At 53.9% G+C, this 27488-nt stretch overlaps 1 protein-coding gene and 2 non-coding genes across 3 annotated transcripts; 1 reads left to right on the top strand and 2 right to left on the bottom strand.

The window, feature by feature from the left end:
- Positions 1-5351: 5351 nt before the first annotated feature.
- TRNAS-CGA lies at positions 5352-5433 on the bottom strand. The gene has a single exon. It is a non-coding gene; the product is annotated as a tRNA-Ser (tRNA).
- Positions 5434-10489: 5056 nt separating this feature from the next.
- On the top strand, positions 10490-27439 carry LOC119922276 (procathepsin L-like). The gene is made up of 7 exons (XM_038742246.1): positions 10490-10615; positions 12093-12215; positions 13935-14081; positions 15392-15616; positions 22208-22370; positions 24443-24569; positions 27250-27439. Exons 1-7 carry the CDS (start codon positions 10490-10492, stop codon positions 27347-27349), a joined length of 1011 nt encoding a protein of 336 aa, XP_038598174.1. The 3' UTR covers positions 27350-27439.
- On the bottom strand, positions 18347-18419 carry TRNAR-CCU. Its single transcript has one exon. It is a non-coding gene; the product is annotated as a tRNA-Arg (tRNA).
- Positions 27440-27488: the final 49 nt, after the last annotated feature.

Consider the following 27488-nt stretch of genomic DNA (forward strand, 5'->3'; position numbering starts at 1 on the left):
GCTGCTAATCTACAGGGGGAGAAGACAGACACGAATAGAAAGAAATGAATGACAGATAGGTAGGAGAAGCAGCGTGGCTCCGTGGAAAGACCCCGGGCTTTGGAGTCAGAGGTCATGGGTAAAAAACCCCGGGCCCGCCAACTGTCAGCTGTGTGACTTTGGGCAAGTCGCCTCACTTCTCTGTGCCTCAGTTACCTCATCTGTAAAAAGGGGATTAAGACTGTGAGCCCCCCGTGGGACAACCTGATCACCTTGTAACGTCCCCAGCGCTTAGAACAGAGCTTTGAACATAGTTAGCGCTTACCAAATACCATTATTATTAGATAGGGGCAGAAGCGCTGCGGGGCTGAATACAGGGAGAAAATCACCCGACACCTGGGACCCCCACGTGCCCCCCAAGACTCGGACTCTCGCGTCGGCCTCGGAGATTCGTCCCCCTCCCCGCCCGGGTCGGTCAGGCCGACGGGCCTTCTCACCTGGGAGCGGCAGGAGGAGAGAGACAAGAGGGGGCGAGTGTGGTGTGTCGAGGCCCCCGGCCCCATTTTATGCCCCGCGAGGGCCCCCCATCCCCTCCCCGCTCCCCTGTGACAGGCCGCACGTGACAACGGGCCCGAGGGACACTTCGGGGGCAGAGTCCAGCTTTGTCCCGAGGAACCTCAGCCCTTCCGGGGGGAGGGGGACCGTGGCCTGCTTTGTTGGTTTTTTCCGGGGCCTCCTCCTCCCAAGCTGGGATGAGAATTTGGGGTGGACGTGGGGGGGACTCTTTCTCTTGAACTACCTCTCTCTGGGGGAGCGGGGCCGGGGGACAGGCAGAATGAGTATATATATCTATAATTCGTCTCGATTTCGACGGTACTGATGCCCGTCTACTTGTTTCGTTTTGCTGTCCGTCTCCCCCTTCTAGACTGCGAGCCCATCGTCGGGTAGGGACCGTCCCCAAGCACTAAGTACAGTGCTCTTCACCCAGTGAGTGCTCAATGTATACGACCGAATGAATGAACGAGAAGCAGCGTGGCTTAGTGGCAAGAGCCCGGGCTTGGGAGTCGGAGGTCGCGGGTTCGAATTCCGGCTCCGCCGCCCGTCTGCTGTGGGACCTTGGACCATCTCTGCCCTTCCGTGACCTCATCTGGAAAATGGGAATAAAGACTATGAGCCCCACGCGGGGCAACCTGATTATCTCGTGTCTACCCGGGCGCTTAGAACAGTGCTTGGCACGTAGTAAGCACTTAATGAGTACCATCATTATTATTATTATTTATTCATGGGGTCGGGTTGGGGGGGACTGGAACAGGGGTAGAAAGGGTCTGAAGTAATCGATAATTAATTCGATCATATTTATGGAGTGCTTAACGCGTGCGACACACCGCACTAAATGTTAGGGAGAGCACGCTGGAACAATACACAGATACACGCCCTGCCGGCAACAAGCTCACAGTCTAGAGGGAGAGAGAGATGTTAATATAGACAAGTAAATAAGTCAATGAAAGATTTACGATTAAGATCAATCAATCAAAATGATTGAGTTCCAACTGTGTGCAAAGCATGGGGGAGAATACGACAGCACTAGTAGACGCTACCCCACCCACAAGGAGCTAATAATAATAATAATAATAATAATAATAATGGTACTTCATTTAATCGTATTTATTAAGCACTTACTGTGTGCAGAGCACTGTACTAAGTGCTTGCACTGTACTTGTTAATAATAATAATAATAATGTTGGCATTTGTTAAGCGCTTACTAAGTGCAAAGCACTGTTCTAAGCACTGGGGGGGATACAAAGGGATCAGGTTGTCCCATGTGGGGTTCACAGTCTTAATACGCATAAAACAGATGAGGTAACTGAGGCTCAGAGATGTTAACTGACTGGCCCAAAGTCACACAGCAGACATGTGGCGGAGTCGGGATTCGAACCCATGACCTCTGACTCCAAAGCCCGGGCTCTTTCCATTGAGCCACGCTGCTTCTCAGCGTGTTAAGCACTTACTAGGTGCCAAGCACCGCTCCAAGTACTGGAGCTGACAGTTGACCTGAGGAGCCGGACACTAAAATAAATTTCAGACCGGAAAAAACAGGTGGTGGAGAATGTAAGCTCCCTGTGGGCAGGAAATGTGTCCATCTATTATTCTATTATACTCTCCCAAGTGCTTAGTACGGTGCTCTGGTTACGGTAAGCACTCAATAAACACTATTAAATGACTGAATGAACCGAGAGGCGGATATGAAGAGAATTAAGTGCTGAAACGGCGGAGTGGGAAAATACCATCCCTCTTCACAAAAGTGCACAGAAATAATCAGAAAACCTATAAAACTAGTAACTAATTCGTGATAGGGACAAGTCACCACGTACTAATTGCTTTGACCAAAACAAATCTTGTCAGCAGGATCAAAGTAAAGTGGTGTGGCTCAGTGGAAAGAGCCCAGGCCCGGGAGTCGGAGGACCTGGGTTCTAATCCTGGATCCACCAGGTCCTCTGATTCCCAGGCCCAGGCTCTATCCACTAGGCCGCACTGCTTTATTTCTATTAATGTCCGACTCCCCCTCGGACTGTAAGCTCGCAGTAGGCAGGGAACCTAGAAGCATCTCGGTGGAGTGGCCAAAGCGTGGGCCTGGGAGGGTCCCAGAGGGTCCTGGGTTCTAATCCTGACTCTGCCACTTGTCTGCTGTGTGACTTCGCCCAAGCCCCTTCACTTCTCTGGGCCTCAGTTCCCTCCTCTGCAAAATGGGGATGGAGACTGTGAGTCTCAGCGTGGGACAGGGATCGAGTCCAGTCCGATTTGGTTGTCTCCACCCCAGCGCTCAGTACAGTTTCCGGCAGATTGTAAGCGCTTAACGAATGCCATGATGAGAATTATTATTTTTATCACCAACTCTGTTGTATCATACTCTCCATTTAGTCCAGTGCTCTGCACACAGTAGGTGCTCAATAAATAGGACTGATGATGATGAAAGGGAAGGTTGGGGGTAAGGGGCTGAGGAAGGGGGGTGGTGAGAGCTGGACTCTTCCAATTGCTCTATTGGTCAGGAGGGAGGAAGAAGGGGAAGAGGAGAAGGAAGGGAAGCAGGGAAATGGAGGGAGGGAGAGAGAGAGAGAGAGAGAGAGAGAGAGAAGAAAGAGAGAAAAAGAGAGAGAAAAGAAAGGAGAGAGAGAAAGAGAAGGGGAGAGAGGGAGAGAGAGAGAAAGAGAGAGAGAGGTAGGGGGGTCTGGAAGGAGACAGGGAGGGAGAGAGGGAGAAAGAAATAATTATACTTCCCAAGCACTTACTACAGTGCTCTGCTCACAGTAAATGCTCAATAAATACTATTGATTGAATGAATGAATGAAAGAGAGAGAGAGAGACAGACAGAGATGGAGAGAGAGAAAGAAACAGGGACAGAGGGAGGGGGGTTTGGAGAGAAACAGAGAAGGAGAGAGAGAAAAGAAAGAAAACAAAGAAAGGAAGGATAGAAAGGATAGAAAGGAAAGAGAAAGAAAGAGAGAAAAAAGGTAGGGAGGAAGGGAGGAAGGGAGAGAGAGAGGGAAAGAGAGAGAGAGAGAGAGAGAAAGAGAAAGAGAAAAAGAGAGAGAGAGAAAGAGAGAGAAAGAAAGAGAGAAAGAGAAAGAGAGAAAGAAAGAGAAAGAGAAAGAGAGAAAGAGAGAAAGAAAGAAAGAAAGAAAGAAAGAAAGAAAGAAAGAAAGAAAGACAGAAAGACAAAGAAGGAAGACTGTGAGCCTGCTGTTGGGTAGGGACAGTCTCTATATGTTGCCAACCTGTACTTCCCAAGCGCTTAGTACAGTGCTCTGCACACAGTAAGCGCTCAATAAAAAGGAAGGAAGGAAGGAAGGAAGGAAGGAAGGAAGGAAGGAAGGAAGGAAGGATGGAAGGAAAGAAAGATATAGAGGGAAAGAGAGAGAGAAAGAAAGAGGGAGGGGGGATCCGGAGGGATACAGGAAGAGAGAGAGAGAGAGAGGAAAAGAGGCGGGGGGAGGGAGAGGGAGGAAGGCAGCCAAGCAGGCCCGGAGGCCCCAGGTGTCCGGGTGGGCCGGGGTGGGGAGGGAGGCCAACAGGCAAACCCGGCCGCCCAGAGGCCCCAGGTGTCTGGGAGGGGCCCGGGGGGGCTCGCTGAGGCCCAGAGGAGCAGGAGCAAAGGTGACCGCCCAAGGGACCAAGGCCAATAAAAATCCCATGGCCGGGTCCCCACCCAAAGGTCACCCACCCCTGCTCACCCCGCTCAGCCGGCACATTCACCTCCAGCCCCACCTAACCAGCTTCCCGCCTGCTCCCTGACCATCCTAATCATTCGGCTACTTGTCCGGTGCTCACTACCTGCCAGGCACTGTACTAAGCGCCGGGGTGGAGACCAGCCAATCGGGTTGGACCCCGTCCCCGTGGGGCTCCCGGTCTCCAGCCCCATTTTCCAGGGGAGGGAACTGAGGCCCAGAGGAGGGAATACTAATGATGGCATTTGTTAAGCGCTTACTATGTGCCAGGCGCTGTTCTAAGCGCTGAAAGTGACCGGCCCAAGGTCACACGGCGGGCCAGTGGCGGAGCCCGGCTCTCGGTAGGCCTAGGTCAACACCTGAGGATCGGCGTGGCTCGGTGGAAAGAGGCCGGGCTTGGGAGTCAGAGGTCGTGGGTTCTAATCTCCGCTCCGCCACTCGTCAGCTGTGGGACGTTGGGCCAGTCCCGTCACCTGTCAGAGCCTCAGTTGCCTCATCTGCAAGATGGGGATGAAGACCGTGCGTGACCCCACATGGGACAGGGACTGGGTCTAACCTGAGTTGCTCGTCGCCACCCCGGCGCTTAGTAATAATAATAATGATGGCATTTGGTAAGCGCTTACTACGTGCAAAGCACTGTTCTAAGCGCTGGGGAGGATACGAGTTAATCAGGTTGTCCCACGGGGGGCTCGTAGTCTTCATCCCCATTTTACAGATGAGGTCACTGAGGCCCAGAGAATCAATCAATCAATCAATCGTATTTATTGAGCGCTTACTGTGTGCACAGCACTGTACTAAGCGCTTGGGAACTACAAGTTGGCAACATATAGAGACGGTTCCCTACCCAACAGTTGGCTCACAGTCTAAAAGGGGGAGACAGAGAACAAAAGCAAACATACTAACAAAATAAAATAAATAGAATAGATATGTATAGGTAAAATAAATAAATAGAGTAATAAATATGTACAAACATATATACATATATACAGGTGCTGTGGGGAAGGGAAGGTGGTAAGATGGGGGGATGGAGAGGGGGACAAGGGGGAGAGGAAGGAAGGGGCTCAGTCTGGGAAGGCCTCCTGGAGGAGGTGAGCTCTCAGTAGGGCCTTGAAGGGAAAAATTACATTTTGTATCCATGGAAAAGGAATTCGCTGCGAGCAGGATTCGAACCTGCGTGGGGAAACCCCATTGGATTTCGAGTCCAACGCCTGAACCACTCGGCCATCACAGCAACCTTAATCCCAGTCTTAATCCCCATTTTACAGATGAGGTAACTGAGGCACAGAGAGGCAAAGTGGCTTGCCCAAGGTCACACAGCAAACGAGTGGTGGAGGCGGGATTAGAACCTGCGTTCTCTGACTCCGAACCCCGGGCTCTTGCCACTCGGCCGTGCTGCTTCTCCATAACAATGATTACTATAGTCCAATTTCCATAATAATAATGGTTGTAGTTTTTGTTAATAATACTAATGATGGCGTTTGTTAAGCACTTACTATGTGCCAAGCACTGTTCTGAGCACTGGGGTAGATCCAAGGTCATCGGGTTGTCCCCACAGGGCTCACAGTCTTCGTCCCCATTTTCCAGATGAGGAAACTGAGGCCCAGGGAAGCAATGCGACTTGCCCAAAGTCACACACAGCTGATAAGTGGCAGAGGCAGGATTAGAACCCACGACATCTGACACCCAAGCCCAGGCTCTTGCCGCTAAGCCACGCTGGTTCTACGGTGGCTCAGGGCTCCCCATCACCACATAATAATAATAATAATAATAATGACATTTATTAAGCGCTTACTATGTGACAAGCACTGTTCTAAGCACTGGGGAGGTTACAAGGTGATCAGGTTGTCCCACGGGGGGGCTCACAGTCTTAATCCCCATTTTACAGATGAGGTAACTGAGGCACAGAGAAGTGAAGTGACTTGCCCAAGGTCACACATTTGACAAATGGTGGAGCTGGGGTTTGAACCCATGACCTCTGACTCCAAAGCCCGGGCTCTTTCCACTCAGCCACGCTGCTTCTTTAGTAATAATAATAATAATTATAATAATGATGACGACATTTATTAAGCACTTACTATGTGCAAAGCACTGTTCTAAACTCTGGGGAGGTTACAAAGTGATCAGGTTGTCCCACAGGGGACTCATAGTCTTCACCCCCATTTTACAGATGAGGGAACTGAGGCCCAGAGAAGTGAAGTGACTTGTCCAAAGTCAAAAGCTGACAATTGGCAGAGCCGGAATTTGAACCCATGACCTCTGACTCCAAAGTCCGGGCTCTTTCCACTGAGCCACGCTGCTTCTCAGCTATAGAGGGAAGGGAGGAGAGGAGAAGAGGATGGGGGGGGGGGGGGGGTACGGCAGCAGCGTGGCTCAGTGGGAAAGAGCCCGGGCTTTGGGGTCAGAGGTTATGGGTTCAAATCCCGGCTCCGCCACTTGTCAGCTGGGTGACTTTGGGCCAGTCACTTCACTTCTCTGGGCCTCAGTTCCCTCATCTGTACAATGGGGATGAAGACTGCGAGCCCCACGTGGGACAACCTCATTACCTTGTATCCCCCCAGCGCTTAGAAAGGTGCTTTGCATATACTAAGTGCTTAATAAATGCCATTATTATTATTATTATTATTATTATTACGGGGAGGAGAGGACGAATTGGGGAGGGGTCTCCACCCCGTCCCGTTCTCCCCCCCGCCCGTTGGCCTGCCTCCCAGTCAACAATTTCCCGCAGCGACGCTGGAGCCGGGGATTCCCGGGGCCCCAAGGAGGACTCGGTGTCAAGTCAGGCCTCGGTGGCGAGGAACGGGGCCAGCGTCCGGCCCGCCCTGGCTGCGGCCCCCGGGGGTCTGAAACCAAAAGGACTCGCCGCCCCCCCGTCCCTCAGCCCTTCCCCGATCAGGATTAGAAGCCCCCTCCTCCCTCCAGCAGCCCCCCGAGCCGGGGACTCGGTCAATCTCAGGGCGCCAGAGCAGGCCGGGGCCGTCCGCACCCCCGGCTGTCCCTTCCCCATCCCTCCCGGGGAGCTGGGAGGAAAGTTGGGGGGCGTCGGAAGGCTGAGCTGGATCACTGTGGAGAGTCGGGGGGGGGGGGGGTCAGAAGGCCGAGCGAGGTCAGTGGGGGAGAGTCAGGGGGGTTGGAGAGCCGAGCAGGGTCACCATGGACAGCCAAGGGGGTCAGAAGGCCGAGGTGGGTCACTGGGGAGGCGAGGGGGTGTCGGAAGGGTAGGGAAGCCCAAGAGCATCACTGTGGAGAGTCAGGGATGTAAGAAGCCTGAGCGGGGTCCGCTGTGGAGAGGCGGGGGGTCGGAAGTCCGAGCGGGGTCACTGTGGAGAGTCAGGGGGGTCAAAAGGCCAGGTGGGATCACTGGGGGAGAGTCAGAGGGGTCGGAAGGCTGAGCGAGGTCACTGGGGGAGAGTCGAGGGTATAAGAAGTCCGAGCGGGGGTCACTGTGGACCGTCAGGGGAGTCAGAAGGCCGAGCGGGATCACTGGGGGAGAGTCAGAGGGGTCGGAAGGCTGAGCGAGGTCACCGGGGGGGAGTCGAGGGTCTAAGAGGTCCGAGCGGGGGTCATTGTGGACAGTCAGGGGGGTCAGAAGGCCGAGTGGGATCACTGGGGGAGGGTCAGAGGGGTCGGAAGGCTGAGCGAGGTCACTGGGGGGGAGTCGAGGGTATAAGAGGTCCGAGCGGGGCCACTGTGGACAGTCAGGGGCGTCAGAAGGCCGAGTGGGATCACTGGGGGAGGGTCAGAGGGGTCGGAAGGCTGAGTGAGGTCACTGGGGGGGGAGTCAAGGGTCTAAGAGGTCCGAGCGGGGGTCATCGCGGACAGTCAGGGGCGTCAGAAGGCCGAGTGGGATCACTGGGGGAGGGTCAGAGGGGTCAGAAGGCTGAGTGAGGTCACTGGGGGAGAGTCGAGGGTATAAGAGGTCCGAGCGGGGCCACTGTGGACAGTCAGGGGCGTCAGAAGGCCGAGTGGGATCACTGGGGGAGAGTCACAGGAGTTAAAAGGCTGAGCGAGGTCACTGGGGGGGAGTCGAGGGTATAAGAGGTCCGAGCGGGGCCACTGTGGACCGTCAGGGGTGTCAGAAGGCCGAGTGGGATCACTGGGGGAGGGTCAGAGGGGTCGGAAGGCTGAGTGAGGTCACTGGGGGGGAATCGAGGGTATAAGAGGTCCGAGCAAGGTCAGTGGGGGGGAGTTGAGGGTATAAGAGGTCCGAGCGGGGTCACTGTGGACAGTCAGGGGCATCAGAAGGCCGAGTGGGATCACTGGGGGAGAGTCAGAGGGGTCGGAAGCCTGAGCGAGGTCACTGGGGGGGAGTTGAGGGTATAAGAAGTCTGAGCGGGGCCACTGTGGACAGTCAGGGGCGTCAGAAGGCCGAGCGGGATCACTGGGGGAGAGTCAGAGGGGTCGGAAGGCTGAGCAAGGTCACTGGGGGAGAGTCGAGGGTCTAAGAAGTATGAGCGGGGGTCATTGTGGACAGTCAGGGGCATCAGAAGGCCGAGCGGGATCACTGGGGGAGAGTCAGAGGGGTCCGAAGGCTGAGCGAGGTCACTGGGGGAGAGTCGAGGGTCTAAGAAGTCTGAGCGGGGCCACTGTGGACAGTCAGGGGCGTCAGAAGGCCGAGTGGGATCACTGGGGGAGAGTCAGAGGGGTGGGAAGGCTGAGCGAGGTCACTGGGGGAGAGTCGAGGGTCTAAGAAGTATGAGCGGGGGTCATTGTGGACAGTCAGGGGCATCAGAAGGCCGAGCGGGATCACTGGGGGAGAGTCAGAGGGGTCCGAAGGCTGAGCGAGGTCACTGGGGGAGAGTCGAGGGTCTAAGAAGTCTGAGCGGGGCCACTGTGGACAGTCAGGGGCGTCAGAAGGCCGAGCGGGATCACTGGGGGAGAGTCAGAGGGGTCGGAAGGCTGAGCGAGGTCACTGGGGGGGGGAGTCGAGGGTCTAAGAGGTCTGAGCAGGGGTCACTGTGGACAGTCAGGGCGTCAGAAGGCCGAGTGGGATCATTGGAGGAGGGTCAGAGGGGTCGGAAGGCTGAGCGAGGTCACTGGGGGGGAGTCGAGGGTCTAAGAAGTCCGAGCGGGGCCACTGTGGACCGTCGGGGCGTCAGAAGGCCGAGCGAGGTCACGGGGGTCAGTCGAGGGTCTAAGAAGTCCAAGCGGGGTCACTGTGGACCGTCAGGGGCGTCAGAAGGCCAAGCGAGGTCACGGGGGTCAGAGGGCCCAACTGGGTCACTGTAAGAGTCGGGGGGGTCAGAAGGCCGAGCGAGGTCCCCGGGGGAGAGTCGGGGCATCAGGAGGGCAAGTGAGGTCACTGCGGGGAGGCAGGGCCATCAGAAGTCCGAGCGGGGTCACTGTGCGGAGTCGGGGGCTCAACGGTCTGAGCGGGGTCACTGGGAGAGACCCAGGGTGCCGGAAATCACAACAATAATGACGGTATCTGTTAGGCCCTTACGATGCGCCGAACACTGTTCTAAGCGCCGAGAGGGACGCAAGGTGATCAGGTTGCCCCCCGTGGGGCTCACGGTCTTCATCCCCCTTTTCCAGACGAGGGAGCGGAGGCCCGGGGAAGCCAAGTGGCTCGCCCACGGTCACGTAGCAATGGAGCGGTGGTGGCGGTGGCGGCGGAATTAGAACCCAGGACCTCTGAGCCCCGAGACCGGGCTCTTGCCACCAAGCCGTGCGGCTTCTCGCTTCTCCGGGCTTCGGGAAGCCGAGCGGGGTCGCGGGGGGCGGGGGTGGGTCCGGGGTGTCGGAAAGCCCAGCTGGGCAGCCTAGATGATGGGGGCGGAGGGGGCTCCTGTCCGGGCACGTTGAGGCCGGAGCTGGGCGACAGGTAGGATTCGGCCTCACCCCCGAGCGAGGGGGGATAAAAGGGGGCCGGGGGCCACGGGGGACAGACTCCCGCCGCCGCCGCCGTCCGTCCTCCCGGCCGGTGAGCTCCCGTCGGAGGGCGGCTAACGCCCAGCCCCGACCCCCGGCCTCGGCCCCGACCCCCGGCCTCGGCCCCGGCGGGCTCCGTCCCCGACTCCCAGGGGTGGTGGAGGAGCGGGGGGCACCGGGGGTAGGGGGGCGCGGACTTGGGGAGACGCCCCGGGCAGGGAGGGCGGGAAGAAGCCGGAAGCGGGGCGGCCTCCGCGGCCTACACGGCGGGCGACGGGCGGGAGGCCGGGTGGGCCCTGGGGTGGGGAAGGAGGGGGCTTCTCTCCGAGGGGCTCTGGTCCCCCCTTCCCCCCTGCCGCTGCAGGCCGGACCCTCCGTCCGTCCGTCCGTCCGTCCGTCCGTCCGTCCCCGCCGCGGCCATGACCCCGGCCCTGCTGGTGGCCGCCCTGGGGCTGGGCCTGACAGTCGGAGCCCCGCACCCAGACCCGCGCCTCCACCAGCCCTGGGCCCTCTGGAAATCCAGGCACCGCAAGGCCTACGACCAGGTGGGACCTTCCCCGTCGCCTCCGTCCGCGCCCGGGTCCCCTGGGGAGGATTGGCTTCGACCCCTGACCCCGGCGCGGGGGGAGACGGGTGCGGGTTGGAGCAGAAGGGATCGTGGTTAGACCCGAAGAAGAGCCACCGGCATGGAGAAGGCGGCCCGGGGAGACTCAAGTTGGCGTCCCTCCGGGTTGCTCCGGAGTTCCCGGCCCGGAGGCGGGGGACTGGACTAAACAATAATAATAATAATGGCATTTGTTAAGCGCTCACTACTACTAATAATAATGGCATTTAGTAAGCGCTTACTATGTGCCAAGCACCGTTCTAAGCGCTGGGGGGGATACAAGGTGATCAGGTTGTCCCACTTGGGGCTTACAGTCTTCATCCCCATTATCCAGATGAGGTAACTGAGGCCCAGAGAAGTTAAGTGACTCGCCCAAAGCCACCCAGCTGACAATTGGCGGAGATGGGATTTGAACCTGTGACCTTGGACTCCAAAGCCTGGGCTCTTTCCACTGAGCCACGCCGCTTCTCTAGGTGCCCAGCACTGATCTAAGCACTGGGGATCAGGTTGTCCCACACGGGGCTCACAGTCTTCGTCCCCGTTTTGTAGATGAGACAACTGAGGCCCAGAGAAGTCAAGTGACTTACCCAAAGTCGCCCAGCTGTTAAGTGGCCAAACCGGGATGAAAACCCACGACCCCTGACTCCCAAACCCGGGCTCTAAGATTGCTCTGTGACTCTGAAGGCCCGCCCCCAGCCCTGGGCCCCTTACTGATCAGGGCATAATAATAATAATGATAATAATAATAATAATATTTGTTAAGTGTTTATTATGTGCTTAGGCACTGTTCTAAGTGCAGGGGTAGAAACAAGATAATTGGGTTGGACACAATCCCTGTCCCACACAGGCCTCACAGTCTCCATCCCCATTTGACAGATGAGGGAACTCAGGCCCAGAGAATAATAATAATAATAATAATGATGGCATTTGTTAAGCGCTTACTATGTGCAAGGCACCGTTCTAAGCGCTGGGGAGGATACAAGGTGATCAGGTTGTCCCACTTGAGGCTCACCGTCATAATCCCCATTTTACAGATGAGGTAACTGAGGCCCAGAGAAGTGAAGTGGCTCGCCCAAAGCCACCCAGCTGGCAATCGGCGGAGCCGGGATTTGAACCCGTGACCTCTGACTCCAAAGCCCGGGCTCTTTCCACCGAGCCACGCTGCTTCTCTGAAGCGAAGTGCCTCGCCCAAGGCCACACGGCAGACGAGTGGCGGGGCCGGGATTAGAACCCGCGACCTTCCGACCCCCAGGCCCGAGCTCTGCCCGCTGTGTCACGCAGAGTCTCTTGGTGGCCGACGCCCTGGGCAACTCGCTGAACGGGGCCCACCTTGGCTGAGCGGCGGGCCGGGGTCGCGGCGGGCCGGGGTCGCGGCGGGCCGGGCCCCGGGCTGAGACGGGCCCGCGCTGTGCCCGCAGAGCGAAGAGGGCTGGCGCCGGGCCGTGTGGGAGGAAAACCTGCGCGAGATCGAGCGGCACAACCTGGAGCACAGCCTGGGGAGGACCACCTTCCGCCTCGCCATCAACCAGTTCGGGGACATGGTGCGTGTGCCCCCCACCCCGCCTCCCTCCGGGCCCCGGGGGATCCATCGCCCGGCTCCTTCTGGGTCCCGGACGATGCTGGAAAGGGCGGTGGGGCCGTCACCCGCCTCCCTCACCGCCCCGAGGGGTGCTGGGAGGAACAGTGGGCAGCTGACTTGTCTCCCTCTGAGTCCCCGAGGATGCTGGGAAGGACACTGGGGGTGTCACCTATATCCCTCTGAGCCCCAGAGGATGCTGGGAAGGTCAGTGGGGGGGGGGGGGTCACCTGTCTCCCTCTGAGCCCCAGAGGATGCTGGGAAGGGCAGTGGCTATGTCAACTGTTTCCCTCTGAGCCCGGGGGATGCTGGGAGGGGCAGTGACAGTGGGCCTGTCGCCCCCTGAGTTCCAGAGGATGCCGGGAAGGGCAGTGGTGGGGGTCACCCTGTCTCCCTCTGAGTCCCAGAGGATGCTGGGAAGGGCAGTGGGGGGGGTCACCTGTCTCCCTCTGAGCCCTGGAGGGTGTTAGGAAGGGCATTTGGGGGGTCACCTGTCTCCCTCTGAGGCCCAGAGGATGCCGGGAAGGACAGTGGGGGGTTCACCTGTCTCCCTCTGAGCCCCGGAGGATGCTGGGCAGGGCAGTGGCTATGTCACCTGTCTCCCTCTGAGCCCCGGAGGATGCTGGGAAAGGCTGTGGCTATGTCACCTGTCTCCCCCTGAGGCCCAGAGGATGCTGGGAAAGACAGTGGGGGGGTCACCTGTCTCCCTCTGAGGCCCAGAGGGTGCTGGGAAAGGCTGTGGCTATGTCACCCGTCTCCCCCTGAGTCCCAGAGGATGCCGGGAAGGGCAGTGGGGGGGGTCACCTGTCTCCCTCTGAGCCCCAGAGGATGCTGGGAAAGGCAGTGGCTATGTCACCTGTCTCCCTCTGAGCCCCAGAAGATGCTGGGTAGGCCAGTGGGGGGGTCACCTGTCTCCCTCTGAGTTCTAGAGGATGCTGGGAAGGTCAGTGGGGGGGCCACCTGTCTCCCTCTGAGCCCGGAGGATGCTGGGAAGGACAGTGGGGGGGTCACCTGTCTCCCTCTGAGCCCCGGGGGATGCTGGGAGGGGCAGTGGGGGGGTCACCTGCCTCCCTCTGAGCCCCGGAGGATGCTGGGCAAGGCTGTGGCTATGTCACCTGTCTCCCTCTGAGCCCCGGAGGAGGCTGGGAAGGACAGTGGGGGGGTCACCTGTCTCCCTCTGAGCCCCGGAGGATGCTGGGAAGGGCAGTGGGTATGTCACCTGCCTCCCTCTGAGCCCCGGAGGATGCTGGGAAGGACAGTGGGGGGGGGGTCACCTGTCTCCCTCTGAGGCCCAGAGGATGCTGGGAAAGGCTGTGGCTATGTCACCCGTCTCCCTCTGAGCCCCGGAGGATGCCGGGAAGGGCAGTGGGGGGGTCACCTGTCTCCCTCTGAGCCCCAGAGGATGCCGGGAAGGGCAGTGGGGGGGTCACCTGTCTCCCTCTGAGTCCCGGAGAATGCCGGGAAGGGCAGTGGCTATGTCACCTGTCTCCCTCTGACCCTCGGGGGACGCCGGGAGGGGCGGTGGGGGGGTCACCTGTCTCTTTCTGAGCCCCAGGGGACGCTGGGAGGGACGGTGGGGGGCGTGAGCCGAGGCCACGGTGGCCGTCCGGCCGCGGGTCCCCCCGGACTCCCGTCCGGCCCTCCCTCCGGCCGCCGGGGTGACGGCCGGCCCGTCCCCGAGCAGACCACGGAGGAGTTCGCCGCCACGATGAACGGCTACAAGGCCGCACGCGGGGTCGGGGCCTCCGCCTTCCTCAGGCCCAACGGGACGGAGCCGCCCCGGGCCCTGGACTGGCGCCACCACGGATACGTCACCCCCGTCAAGGACCAGGTCTCCGGCCCCGGGGGGGCATTCATTCACTCACTCACTCACTCGGTCCTATTTAGTGAGCGCTTACTGCGTGCAGAGCGCTGGACCGGTCTCGGCCCGGCCCCGCCGACCGTGGCGAGAGACACCATTAGGACCCTCGGACAGACTCAATCTCTGTCTCCCCGTCAAGCAGCGTGGCCTCAGGGTCAGAGGTCGCGGGTCCAGCGCTTACTACAGTGCTCGGACCATAATAAGCCCCTAACAAATAGCATTATTCGTTATGATTAATAATAATTAATCTCTGCCACTCTTAATCCCGTCTCCGCCCTTGGGTGAGTCACTTCACTCCTCTGGGCCTCAGTTTCCTCCTCTGTCAAGTGGGGATGAAAGCCGTGAGCCCCACGGGGGACAACCTGTCTCTCCCCAAGCGCTCAGAACAGTCCATGGTACCTAGTAAGCGCTTAACAAATACCACAATTATTGTCGTTACTATCAATCCCGTCTCTGCCACGTGTCAGCTGTGTGACCTTGGGTGAGTCACTTCACTTCTCTGGGCCTCAGTTTCCTCCTCTGTCAAATGGGGATGAAGGCCGTGAGCCCCACGGGGGACAACCTGATCACCTCGTCTCTCCCCCAGCGCTCAGAACAGTCCATGTTACCTAGTAAGTGCTTAACAAATACCACAATTATTATCATCACTATCAATCCCGTCTCTGCCACGTGTCAGCTGTGTGACCTTGGGTGAGTCACTTCACTTCTCTGGGCCTCAGTTCCCTCCTCTGTCAAATGGGGATGAAGACCGGAAGCCCCACGGGGGACAACCTGATCACCCTGTCTCTCCCCCCAGTGCTGTGCTTCCTGTGCACAGAGCACTGGACTGAGCGCTTAATGATAATAATGAGGACGGCATTTATTAAACACACACAGACACCGCACACACCCTCCCCCTCACGCACTGTCATTCATTCACTCGTATTTATTGAGCGCTTCCCGTGTGCCGAGCACTGGACTGAGCGCTTAATAATAATAATAATAATAATAATAATGCGGATGGCATTTATTAAACACACACACACCGCACACACCCACCCCCTCACGTACTGTCATTCATTCACTCGTACTTATTGAGCACTTCCTGTGGGAAGAGCACTGGACTGAGCGCTTAATAATAATAATAATAATAATAATGAGGATGGCATTTATTAAACACACACACACCGCACACACCCGCCCCCTCACGTGCAGTCATTCATTCAGTCGTACTTATTGAGCGCTCCCCGTGTGCAGAGCACCGTACTGAGCGCCCGCCCGGCCCGCTTCCCTGGGGACAGGGCCGCTGCGGGTCGTGCTGGGCGTTCGGGTCCACGGGGGTCCTGGAGGGGCAGCTGTTCCGGCGGACGGGCCGGCTGGCGGCCATCAGCGAGCAGAACCTCATGGACTGCAGCTGGAAGCGGGGAAACCGAGGCTGCGACGGCGGGCTGATGCAGCAGAGCTTCCTCTACGTGCGCGACAACGGGGGCATCGACTCCGAGGAGGCCTACCCCTACGACGCCAAGGTCGGCCCTCCTCCTCCGCCTCGCACGCGGTCCCCTCCCGCCACCAAAATCATAACAGGGCTTCATTCACTCCATCCTATTTACTGAGCGCCTACCGCGTGCACCTGGAAAGTACCATTGGGCCACAACTAGCGACAATCCCTACCCAACAACGACGGGCTCACGGTGTTTCCTCGTATGTAATAATAATAATAATGATGATGGCATTCGTTAAGCACTTACTACGTGCCCAGCACTGTCCTTAGCGCCAGGGGAGACCCAAGGTCATCAGGTTGTCCCATGTGGGGCCCACGGGCTTCGCCCCCATTTGACAGATGAGCTCACTGAGGCCCGGAGGAAGTGACTTGCCCACAGCCACGCAGCTGACACGCGGCGGAGCCGGGATTAATAGCACGGTACCAAGCGCCTAGTACAGTCCCTTTCAATAATAATAATAATGACGGCATTTGTTAAGCGCTTACTATGTGCCCAGCACTGTCCTAAGTGCCGGGGGAGACCCAAGGTCATCAGGTTGTCCCATGTGGGGCCCACAGGCTTCGCCCCCATTTGACAGATGAGCTCACTGAGGCCCGAAGGAAGTGACTTGCCCAGAGCCACGCAGCTGACACGCGGCGGAGCCGGGATTAATAGCACGGTACCAAGCGTCTAGTACAGTCCCTTTCAATAATAATACTAATGACGGCATTTGTTAAGCGCTTACTATGTGCCGAGCACTGTTCTAAGCGCCGGGGGGGATACAAGGTGATCAGGTTGTCCCACGGGGGGCTCACGGTCTTCATCCCCATTTTTACAGATGAGGGAACTGAGGCTCAGAGAAGTGAAGTGACTTGCCCAAGGTCACCCAGCGGACTTGCGGTGGAGCCGGGATTCGAACCCCTGACCTCTGACTCCAAAGCCCGGGCTCTTTCCACTGAGCCACGCTGCTTCTTGTATGTACTAAGCCAAGCGCTTAGTACAGTGCTCTGCATCATCATCATCATCAATTGTATTTATTGAGCGCTTAATGTGTGCAGAGCACTGTACTAAGCGCTTGGGACTATTATTATTATGTGCCAAGCACTGTACTAAGCACTTAATAGTAATAATAATGATGATGGTACTTGTGAAGCCCTTACTGGAGAAGCAGCGTGGCTTAGAGGGAAGAGCCCGAGCTCGGGAGTCTGAGGTCATGAGTTCTAATCCAGGCTCAGCCATTCATCAGCTGTGCGGCTTTGGACAAGTCACTTTGCTTCTCTGGGTCTCAGTTCCCTCATCTGGAAAATGGGGATGAATCAATCAATCAATCAATCGTATTTATTGAGCGTTTACTGTGTGCAGAGCACTGTACTAAGCGCTTGGGAAGTACAAGTTGGCAACATCTAGAGACGGTCCCCACCCAACAGTGGGCTCTAAAAGGGGGAGACAGAGAACAAAACCAAACATACCAAAAACCTCTATTTATTTATTCTCTATTTATTTATTTATTCTCTATTTACTTATTTATTTATTCTCTATTTATTTATTTATTCTCTATTTATTTATTTATTTTACTTGTACATATCTATTCTATTTATTTTATTTTGTCAGTATGTTTTGTTTTGTTCTCCGTCTCCCCCTTTTAGACTGTGAGCCCGCTGTCGGGTAGGGACCGTCTCTAGATGTTGCCAACTTGGACTCCCCAAGCGCTTAGTACAGTGCTCTGCACACAGTAAGCGCTCAATAAATACGATTGATGATGATGATGATGATGACATACTAACAAAGTAAAATAAATAGAATAGATATGTACAAGTAAAATAAATAGAGTAATAAATATGTACAATAATAGTAATAATAATAATGGCATTTATTAAGCGCTTACTATGTGCAAAGCACTGTTCTAAGCGCTCAGGTTGTCCCACGGGGGGCTCACAAACATATATACATATATACAGATGAAGACCGTGAGGTCCACTTGGGACAATCTGATCACCCCGTATCTCCCCCAGCACTCAGAACAGTGCTCAGCACATAGTAAGCGCTTAACAGATCCCCTCGTTATTATTAATAATTAATAATAATAATAATAATAGTATCGATAAATACGATTGATTAATAAACAGACACATTTTCCGCCCTCAACACGCTGACGGTTTCGAGGCGAGCTGACCGTTTAGAGACGAAGCAGCGTGGCTTAGTGGGTAGAGCCCGGGCCTGGCAGTCGGAATGACCCGGGTTCAAATCCCGGCTCCGCTCCCCGTGTCTGCCGTGTGACCTTGGGCCAGTCACTTCCCTTCTCTGGGCCTCAGTTCCCTCATCTGCGAAATGGAGCTTCAGACCGCGAGCCCCACGTAGAACAGGGACCGTGTCCGACCCGATGAACCGGAATCGCTCCCAGTGCTTAGAAGAGTGCTCGGCGCGCGGTGATAATAGTAATAATGTTGGTATTTGTTAAGCACCTACTATGTGCCAAGCACTCTTCTAGGCACTGGGGTAATAATAATAATAATAATGGCATTTATTAAGCGCTTACTATGTGCAAAGCAGTGTTCTAAGCGCTGGGGAGGTTACAAGGTGATCAAGTTGTCCCACGGGGGGCTCACAGTCTTCATCCCCATTTTACAGATGAGGTGACTGAGGCCCAGAGAAGTGAAGCAACTTGCGCAAAGTCACACAGCTGACAAGTGGCGGAGCCGGGATTTGAACCCATGACCTCTGACTCCAAAGCCCATGCTCTTTTCCACTGAGCCACGCTGCTTCTCTAGAGTTTTTCACCCCGGGTGGGACTCGAACCCACAATCCCTGGCTTAGGAGGCTAATACCTTATCCATTAGGCCACCGAGGCACATATATGTGCATTATATATATAATAATGGCATTATTAAGCGCTTACTATGTGCAAAGCACTGTTCTAAGCGCTGGGGAGGTTACAAGGAGATCAGGTTGTCCCACATTGGGCTGACAGTCTTAATCCCCATTTTACAGATGAGGGAACTGAGGCTCAGAGAAGTGAAGCGACTTGCCCAAGGTCACACAGCAGACATGTGGCGGAGCCGGGATTCGAACCCATGATCTCGGACTCCAAAGCCCGGGCTCTTCTCCACTGAGCCACGCTGCTCCTCTAATAGATACAAGGTCCCATGTGGGGCTCACAGTCTTCACCCCCATTTTACAGATGAGGAAACCGAGGCCCAGAGAAGCCGCGTGGCTCAGTGGAAAAGAGCCCGGGCTTTGGAGTCGGAGGTCATGGGTTCAAATCCCGGCTTTGCACATAGTAAGCACTTAACGAACACCATCATTATTATTATTAGTCCCAGCTCCACCAACTGTCAGCTGTGTGATTTGGGGCAAGTCGCTTCACTTCTCTGGGCCTCAGTGGCCTCGTCTGTAAAATGGGGGTGAAGATTGTGAGCCCCCCGGGGGACAACCTGATCACCTTGCAACCTCCCCGGCGCTTAGAACAGTGCTTTGCACATAGTAAGCGCTTAATAAATGCCATTTTTTTAAAAAAGTGACTGGCCCAAGGTCACACAGCTGACGAGTGGCGGAGCTGGGATTAGAACCCATGACCTCTGACTCCCAACCCCAGGCTCCTGCCTCTGAGCCAAGCTACTTCTCCAGTAAGCGCTTCACAAGTACCATCATTATTGAGTGCTTAGTACAGTACTTGGCACATAATAATAATAATAGTATTTGTTAAGTGCTTACTATGTGCAGAGCACTGTAAAAAGCGCCTGGAAAGTACAATTCGGCAACAAATACAGACAATCCCCCCCCAACAACGGGCTCGTGGTATTTCCTTAAGTGTCAAGCGCTGTACTAAGCGCCGAAAAGCAGCTTGGCTTAGTGCTTACAAGAGTGCTTGGCACATAGTAAGCACTTAACAGATACTACTACTAGTATTATTCTGTGCCAAGCACTGTACTGAGCACTTAATAATAATAATAGTATTTGTTAAGTGCTTACTATGGTAAGCTCATGGTATTTCCTTACATGTCAAGCGCTGTACTAAGCGCCGAAAAGCAGCTTGGCTTAGTGCTTAGAAGAGTGCTTGGCACATACTTGGCACATACAAGCACTTAACAGATACTACTACTATGATTATTCTGTGCCAAGCACTGTACTAAGCACTTAATAATAATAATAGTATTTGTTAAGTGCTTACTATGGTAAGCTCTTGGTATTTCCTTACATGTCAAGCGCTGTACTAAGCGCCAAAAAGCAGCTTGGCTTAGGGCTTAGAAGAGTGCTTGGCACATAGGAAGCACTTAACAGATACTACTACTATTATTATTCTGTGCCAAGCACTGTACTAAGCACTTAATAATAATAATAATAATAGTATTTGTTAAGTGCTTACTAGGTGCACAGCACTGTAAAAAGCGCCTGGAAAGTACAATTCGGCAACAAATACAGACAATCCCTCCCCAACAACGGGCTCGTGGTATTTCCTTAAGTGTCAAGCGCTGTACTAAGCGCCGAAAAGCAGCTTGGCTTAGTGCTTAGAAGAGTGCTTGGCACAGAGTAAGCACTTAACTACTACTACTACTATTATTCTGTGCCAAGCACTGTACTAAGCACTTAATAATAATAATAATAATAATAATAATAATAATAATCGTATTTGTTAAGTGCTTACTATGGTAAGCTCATGGTATTTCCTTACATGTCAAGCAGTGTACTAAGCTCCAAAAAGCAGCTTGGCTTAGCGCTTAGAAGAGTGCTTGGCACATAGTAAGCACTTAACTACTACTACTACTATTATTATTATGTGCCAAGCACTGCACTAAGCACTTAATAATAATAATAGTATTTGTTAAGTGCTTACTATGGTAAGCTCATGGTATGTCCTTAGGTGTCAAGCGCTGTACTAAGCGCCGAAAAGCAGCTTGGCTTAGCGCTTAGAAGAGTGCTTGGCACAGAGTAAGCACTTAACAGATACTACTACTATTATTATTCTGTGCCAAGCACTGTACTAAGCACTTAATAATAACAATAGTAAGCGCTCAGTAGATACGCGGGAGACCAGGTGACCGCCACCCTCCCCCACGGCCATCGCGGGGCCCAAGGGCACCGATGCCACCCTGGCAACCCGGCTGGCCTCGGCGTGGGGTCCGAGGTCATGGGTTCGAATCCCGCCTCCACCACCTGTCTGCTGTGTGATCTTGGACGAGTCACTTCACTTCTCTGGGCCTCAGTTACCTCGTCTGTGCAATGGGGATGAAGACTGTGAGCCCCACAACCTGATCACCATGTATCCTCCCCAGTGCTTAGAACAGTGCTTTGCACACAGTAAGCGCTTACTAAATGCCATCATCATCATCATTATCATTATTATTATTAGAACGGTGCTTGGCACATAGTAAGCGCTTCACAAACACCATCATCATCAGTATTATTATTACTGCTTTCCAAGCATTTAGTACAGTGCCCTGCGCACAGTAAGCGCTCAACAGATCATCATCATCATCATCATCATCAGTAGTATTGATTGAGCGCTTACTATGTGCAGAGCACTGTACTAAGCGCTTGGGAACAGTGCTTGGCGCATAGTAAGCACTTACTAAATGCCACCATCGTCATCATTATCATTATTATTATTAGAACGGTGCTTGGCACATAGTAAGCGCTTCACAAACACCATCAGCATCAGTATTATTATTACTGCTTTCCAAGCGTTTAGCACAGTGCCCTGCGCACAGTAAGCGCTCAACAGATCATCATCATCATCAATCGTATCGATTGAGCGCTTACTATGTGCAGAGCACTGGACTAAGCGCTTGGGAACAGTGCTTGGCACATAGTAAGCGCTTACTAAATGCCATCGTCATCATTATCATTATTATTATTAGAGTGGTGCTTGGCACATAGTAAGCGCTTCACAAACACCATCAGTATCAGTATTATTATTACTGCTTTCCAAGCGTTTAGTACAGTGCCCTGCACACAGTAAGTATTGAGCGCTTACTATGTGCAGAGCACTGTACTAAGCGCTTGGGAATGGTGCTTGGCACACAGTAAGCGCTTCATAAACACCATCATCATCAGTATTATCACTGCTTTCCAAGCATTTAGTACAGTGCCCTGCACACAGTAAGCACTCAACAGATCATCATCATCATCAATTGTATCGATTGAGCGCTTACTATGTGCAGAGCACTGTACTGAGCGCTTGGGAACGGTGCTTGGCACATAGTAAGCGCTTACTAAATGCCATCATCATCATTATTATCATTATTATTATGAGAACGGTGCTTGGCACATAGTAAGCGCTTCACAAACACCATCATTATCAGTATTATTATTACTGCTTTCCAAGCGTTTAGTACAGTGCCCTGCGCACAGTAAGCGCTCAACAGATCATCATCATCAATCGTATTTATTGAGCGCTTACTATGTGCAGAGCACTGTACTAAGCGCTCCCCCTTTTAGACTGTGAGGCCAATGTTGGGTAGGGACTGTCTCTAGATGTTGCCAATTTGGACTGCCCAAGCGCTCAGTACAGTGCTCTGCACATAGTAAGCGCTCAATAAATATGATTGATCGATTGATTGATTGGGAACGGTGCTCGGCACGCAGTAAGCGCTCACCAAAGGGCAATTATTAATATTTGGGCCTGCTCTCCGCCCGCAGGACGGACCCTGCCGCTACCTGCCGGGGGACTCTGTGGGCAACGCCACGGGCTATGTAGAGGTGGCCCCCACGGAGGAGGCCCTCCGGCGGGCCGTGGCCACCGTGGGGCCGGTCTCCGTGGTCATCGACGCCTCGGCCCGCTCCTTCCAGTTCTACCAGTCCGGTAGGTGGCTGGGCCGGGGGACTGGGCTGGACGCCCCCGGCCTCCGCTCGGGGAGGGAATGGCCAAAAAAATCCACCCTGGGGGGCGAGGGACACCCAAAGTCTGCTCCGTGGGACCGTCTGATCTCCTGGGAACCTCCCCAGCGCTTACAACAGTGCTGGGCACATAGTAAGCGCTTAATAAATGCCATCATTATTATCTGGAAAATGGGGGTGAAGACTTAGAACAGTGCTGGGCACATAGTAAGCGCTTAATAAATGCCACCATTATTATTATTATTATTATTATTATCTGGAAAATGGGGGTGAAGACTGTGAGCCTCCCCTGGGACATCCTGATCTCCTTGTAACCTCCCCAGTGCTTAGAACAGTGCTGGGCACATAGTAAGCGCTTAATAAATGCCATCATTATTATTATTATTATCTGGAAAATGGGGGTGAAGACTGGGAGCCCCACCGTGGGACCACCTGATCTCCTGGGAACCTCCCCAGCGCTTACAACAGTGCTGGGCACATAGTAAGCGCTTAATAAATGCCATCATTATTATTATTATTATTATCTGGAAAATGGGGGTGAAGACTGTGAGCCTCCCTTGGGACAACCTGATCTCCTTGTAACCTCCCCAACGCTTAGAACAGTGCTGGGCACATAGTAAGCGCTTAATAAATGCCATCATTATTATCTGGAAAATGGGGGTGAAGACTTAGAACAGTGCTGGGCACATAGTAAGCGCTTAATAAATGCCATTATTATTATTATTATTATTATTATTATTATTATTATTATTATCTGGAAAATGGGGGTGAAGACTGTGAGCCCACCCCACCGTGGGACAACCTGATCTCCTTGGAACCTCCCCAGCGCTTAGAACAGTGCTGGGCACATAGTAAGCGCTTAATAAATGCCATCATTATTATCTGGAAAATGGGGGTGAAGACTTAGAACAGTGCTGGGCACATAGTAAGCGCTTAATAAATGCCATCATTATTATTATTATTTGGAGTCAGAGGTCATGGGTTCAAATCCCAGCCCCGCTACTTGTCAGCTGGGTGACTTTGGGCGAGTCACTTCTCTGAGCCTCAGTTCCCTCATCCGGAAAATGGGGATTAAAACTGTGGGACCACCCGATCGCCTTGTAACCTCCCCAGCGCTTAGAACAGTGCCTTGCACATAGTAAGCACTTAATAAATGCCATTATAAGGAGGGGTGGACACGTGTCCTCCTCTGGGAGAGGGGGGCGGATGCATGTCCAGCCCTGGGGGAGGGAGGCTGCATGTGTGTCCTGCTCAGGGCGGGAAGGGGAGCCGCCCCTATTGAGCGCTTAGTACAGTGCTCTGCACATAGTAAGCGCTCAATAAATACGATTGATGATGATGTGCCCGCCTCTGGGGAAGGAGGGCCTGACGTACGTCCTACTTTGGGAAGGGGACCGGACATCATCCTCATCATCCTCATCAGTCGTATTTATTGAGCGCCTACTGTGTGCAGAGCACTGTACTAAGCGCTTGGGAAGGACAATTTGGCAACATGTGTCCGGCTGCGAAGGAGGGGGACCGGACACTGTTGGGTAGGGACCGTCTCTAGATGTTGCCAATTTGTACTTCCCAAGCGCTCAGTACAGTGCTCTGCACATAGTAAGCGCTCAATAAATACGATTGATGATGATGTGCCCGGCTCTGGGGAAGGAGGGCCGGACGTACGTCCTACTTTGGGAAGGGGACCGGACATCATCCTCATCATCCTCATCAATCGTATTTATTGAGCGCCTACTGTGTGCAGAGCACTGTACTAAGCGCTTGGGAAGTACAAGTCGGCAACATGTGCCCGGCTGCGAGGGAGGGGGACCGGACACTGTCGGGTAGGGACCGTCTCTAGATGTTGCCAATCTGTACTTCCCAAGCGCTCAGTACAGCGCTCTGCACGTAGTAAGCGCTCAATAAATACGATTGATGATGATCAGGGTGTCCTGCTTTGGGGGAGAGGGGGAGACAGGCCGTACCGGGGAAGGCGGGGCGGCCACGTGCCCGGCCATCGGGGCGGGGGACCACCCGCGCATCCCGCCCCCCACGCAGGCGTCTACTACGAGCCGCGGTGCCGCCGGAACCTGCTCGAGCTGGACCACGCGGTGCTGGTGGTGGGCTACGGACCCCCGGAGGGCCGCCCGGGCCGGGACCCCCCGTACTGGATCGTCAAAAACAGGTCGGTGACGGGCCGGACCCCTCAACGCGCGGCGGGATGGGGACGTGGAGGCCGGGCCCGAGGCCCGCGGGGTCGCGGCCTCCCCAAATTCATCATCATCATCATCATCCAGCGTATCTATTAATAATAATAATAATAATTGGCATTTGTTAAGCGCTTCCTATGTGCAAACCACTGTCCTAAGCGCTGGGGAGGATTCAGGTTGTCCCCCGTGGGGCTCACAGCCTTCATCCCCATCTTACAGATGAGGGAACCGAGGCCCGGAGAAGCGAAGGGACTTGCCCAAGATCACCCAGCAGACATGGGGCGGAGTCGGGATTCGAACCCACGACCTCCGACTCCAAAGCCCGGGCTCTTTCCGCTGAGCCACGTGGCTTCCCGTGGAGCGCTTACTGTGTGCAGAGCACTGGACTAAGCGCTTGGGAAGGACAGATTGGCAACATGTAGAGACGGTCCCGACCCGACGGCGGGCTCACAGTCTAAAAGGGGGAGACGGAGAACAAAACCAAACCTACTAACAAAATAAAATAAATAGAATAGATGTGTACAAGTAAAATAAATAAATAAATAAATAGAGTAATAAATATGTACAAACATATATACATATATACATACATATATACACATATACATGTATACATACATATATATACCTATCATCATCATCATCCTCAATCGTATTTATTGAGCGCTTACTATGTGCAGAGCACTGTACTAAGCGCTTGGGAAGGACAGATTGGCAACATCTAGAGACAGTCCCGACCCGACGGCGGGCTCACAGTCTAAAAGGGGGAGACGGAGAACAAAACCAAACATACCAACAAAATAAAATAAATAGAATAGATGATAGGTACAAGTAAAATAAATAAATAAATAGAGTAATAAATATGTACAAACTTATATACATACATACATATATATACATACATATATACACATATATATGTATACATACATATATATATACATGTCATCATCATCACCAATCATATTTATTGAGCGCTTACTATGTGCAGAGCACTGTACTAAGCGCTTGGGAAGGACAGATTGGCAACATGTAGAGACGGTCCCGACCCGACGGCGGGCTCACAGTCTAAAAGGGGGAGACGGAGAACAAAACCAAACCTACTGACAAAATAAAATAAACAGAATAGATAGGTACAAGTAAGATAAATAAATAGAGTAATAAATATGTACAAACATATATACATATATACAGGATATATACATATATATACACATATATATGCATACATACATATATATACATATCATCATCATCAATCATATTTCTTGAGCGCTTACTATGTGCAGAGCACTGTACTAAGCGCTTGGGAAGGACAAATTGGCAACATCTAGAGACGGTCCCGACCCGACAGTGGGCTCACAGTCTGAACGGGGGGCCGGGGTGGTAGGCGCCCCTCTGCCCGCCTCCACTCCCCCCGCCATCTCCCCCAGGCCTCCCTGGCGTAGAACGGCGCTCAGCAAATACCACTACTGTATCACCTCCGCCGTGGTATCCGCTACGCCCTCGCTCGGCGCCGAGCACCGGAGCGGCTACGAGGCCAATCAATCAATCAATCAATCGTATTTATTGAGCGCTTACTATGTGCAGAGCACTGTACTAAGCGCTTGGGAAGTACAAATTGGCAACACATAGAGACAGTCCCTACCCAACAGTGGGCTCACAGTCTAAAAGGGGGAGACGGAGAACAGAACCAAACATACCAACAAAATAAAATAAATAGGATAGAAATGTACAAGATAAATAAATAGAGTAATAAATATGTACAACCATATATACATATATACAGGTCGTCACGTTCTTCATCCCCATTTCACGGATGAGGTCACTGAGAAGCTGAAGCGGCTCGCCCAGGGTCACACGGCCAGACGAGGGACGGGGCCGGAATTAGAACCCAAGTCCTCTGAGGCCCCAGCGCGGGCTCTACCCACTAGGCCGCTCTGCTCCTCTGCCGTCAATCAATCAATCAATCGTATTTATCGAGCGCTTACTGAGTGCAGAGCACTGTACTAAGCGCTTGGGAAGTCCAAGTTGGCAACATATAGAGACGGTCCCTACCCAACAGTGGGCTCAATCGTATTTATCGAGCGCTTACTGTGTGCAGAGCACTGGACTAAGCGCTCGGTACCGGAGAAGCCGCGTGGCTCAGTGGAAACAGCCCGGGCTTTGGAGTCCGAGGTCGTGGGTTCGAATCCCGGCTCCGCCACTCGTCAGCTGTGCGGCTTTGGGTGAGTCGCTTCATCATCATCATCATCATCATCAATCGTATTTATTGAGCACTTACTATGTGCAGAGCACTGTACTAAGCGCTTGGGAAGTACAAATTGGCAACACATAGAGACGGTCCCTACCCCACAGTGGGCTCACAGTCTAAAAGGGGGAGACAGAGAACAAAACCAAACATAGCAACAAAATAAAATAAATGTGATAGATAAGCTTCACTTCTCCGGGCCTCAGTGACCTCATCTGGAAAACGGGGATGAAGACTGGGAGTCCCACGTGGGACAACCTGATTACCTTGTATCTCCCCCAGCGCTTAGAACAGTGCTTTGCATGTAGTAAGCGCTTAACAAATGCCAACATTATTGTTATTATTATTATTATTATTATTATTATTATTATTATTATGACCCGGAGCCCCCCGACCCTTTTCAGCTGGGGCAAGTGGTGGGGGGACCACGGCTACATCCTCATGGCCAGAGACCGCGACAACCACTGCGGCATCGCGTCCGGGCCCATCTACCCGCTGGTGTGACCCCCACGGGCCCGCGACCCTCGAACACGGGACCGCAGACGTCCGGGGGGGCATCTGGCCTTCCCCCCGTCCGCCCGCCGGGACGCGTTTTTCCCCAATCGAATCGAAATAAAAATCGACGGAGGTGGAGTCGGGGTCT

This window comes from Tachyglossus aculeatus, unplaced genomic scaffold, assembly GCF_015852505.1.
Source record: "Tachyglossus aculeatus isolate mTacAcu1 unplaced genomic scaffold, mTacAcu1.pri scaffold_101_arrow_ctg1, whole genome shotgun sequence".
Classification (NCBI taxonomy): domain Eukaryota; kingdom Metazoa; phylum Chordata; class Mammalia; order Monotremata; family Tachyglossidae; genus Tachyglossus; species Tachyglossus aculeatus.

Coding starts and splice junctions, on each gene's coding strand:
- LOC119922276 (XM_038742246.1), top strand. CDS start 10,490: ATGACCCCGGCCCTGCTGGTGGCCGCCCTGGGGCTGGGCCTGACAGTC. Junction 14,082..15,391: donor TCACCCCCGTCAAGGACCAG/GTCTCCGGCCCC, acceptor CCCTGGGGACAG/GGCCGCTGCGGGTCGTGCTG. Junction 22,371..24,442: donor CTTCCAGTTCTACCAGTCCG/GTAGGTGGCTGG, acceptor CCCCCCACGCAG/GCGTCTACTACGAGCCGCGG.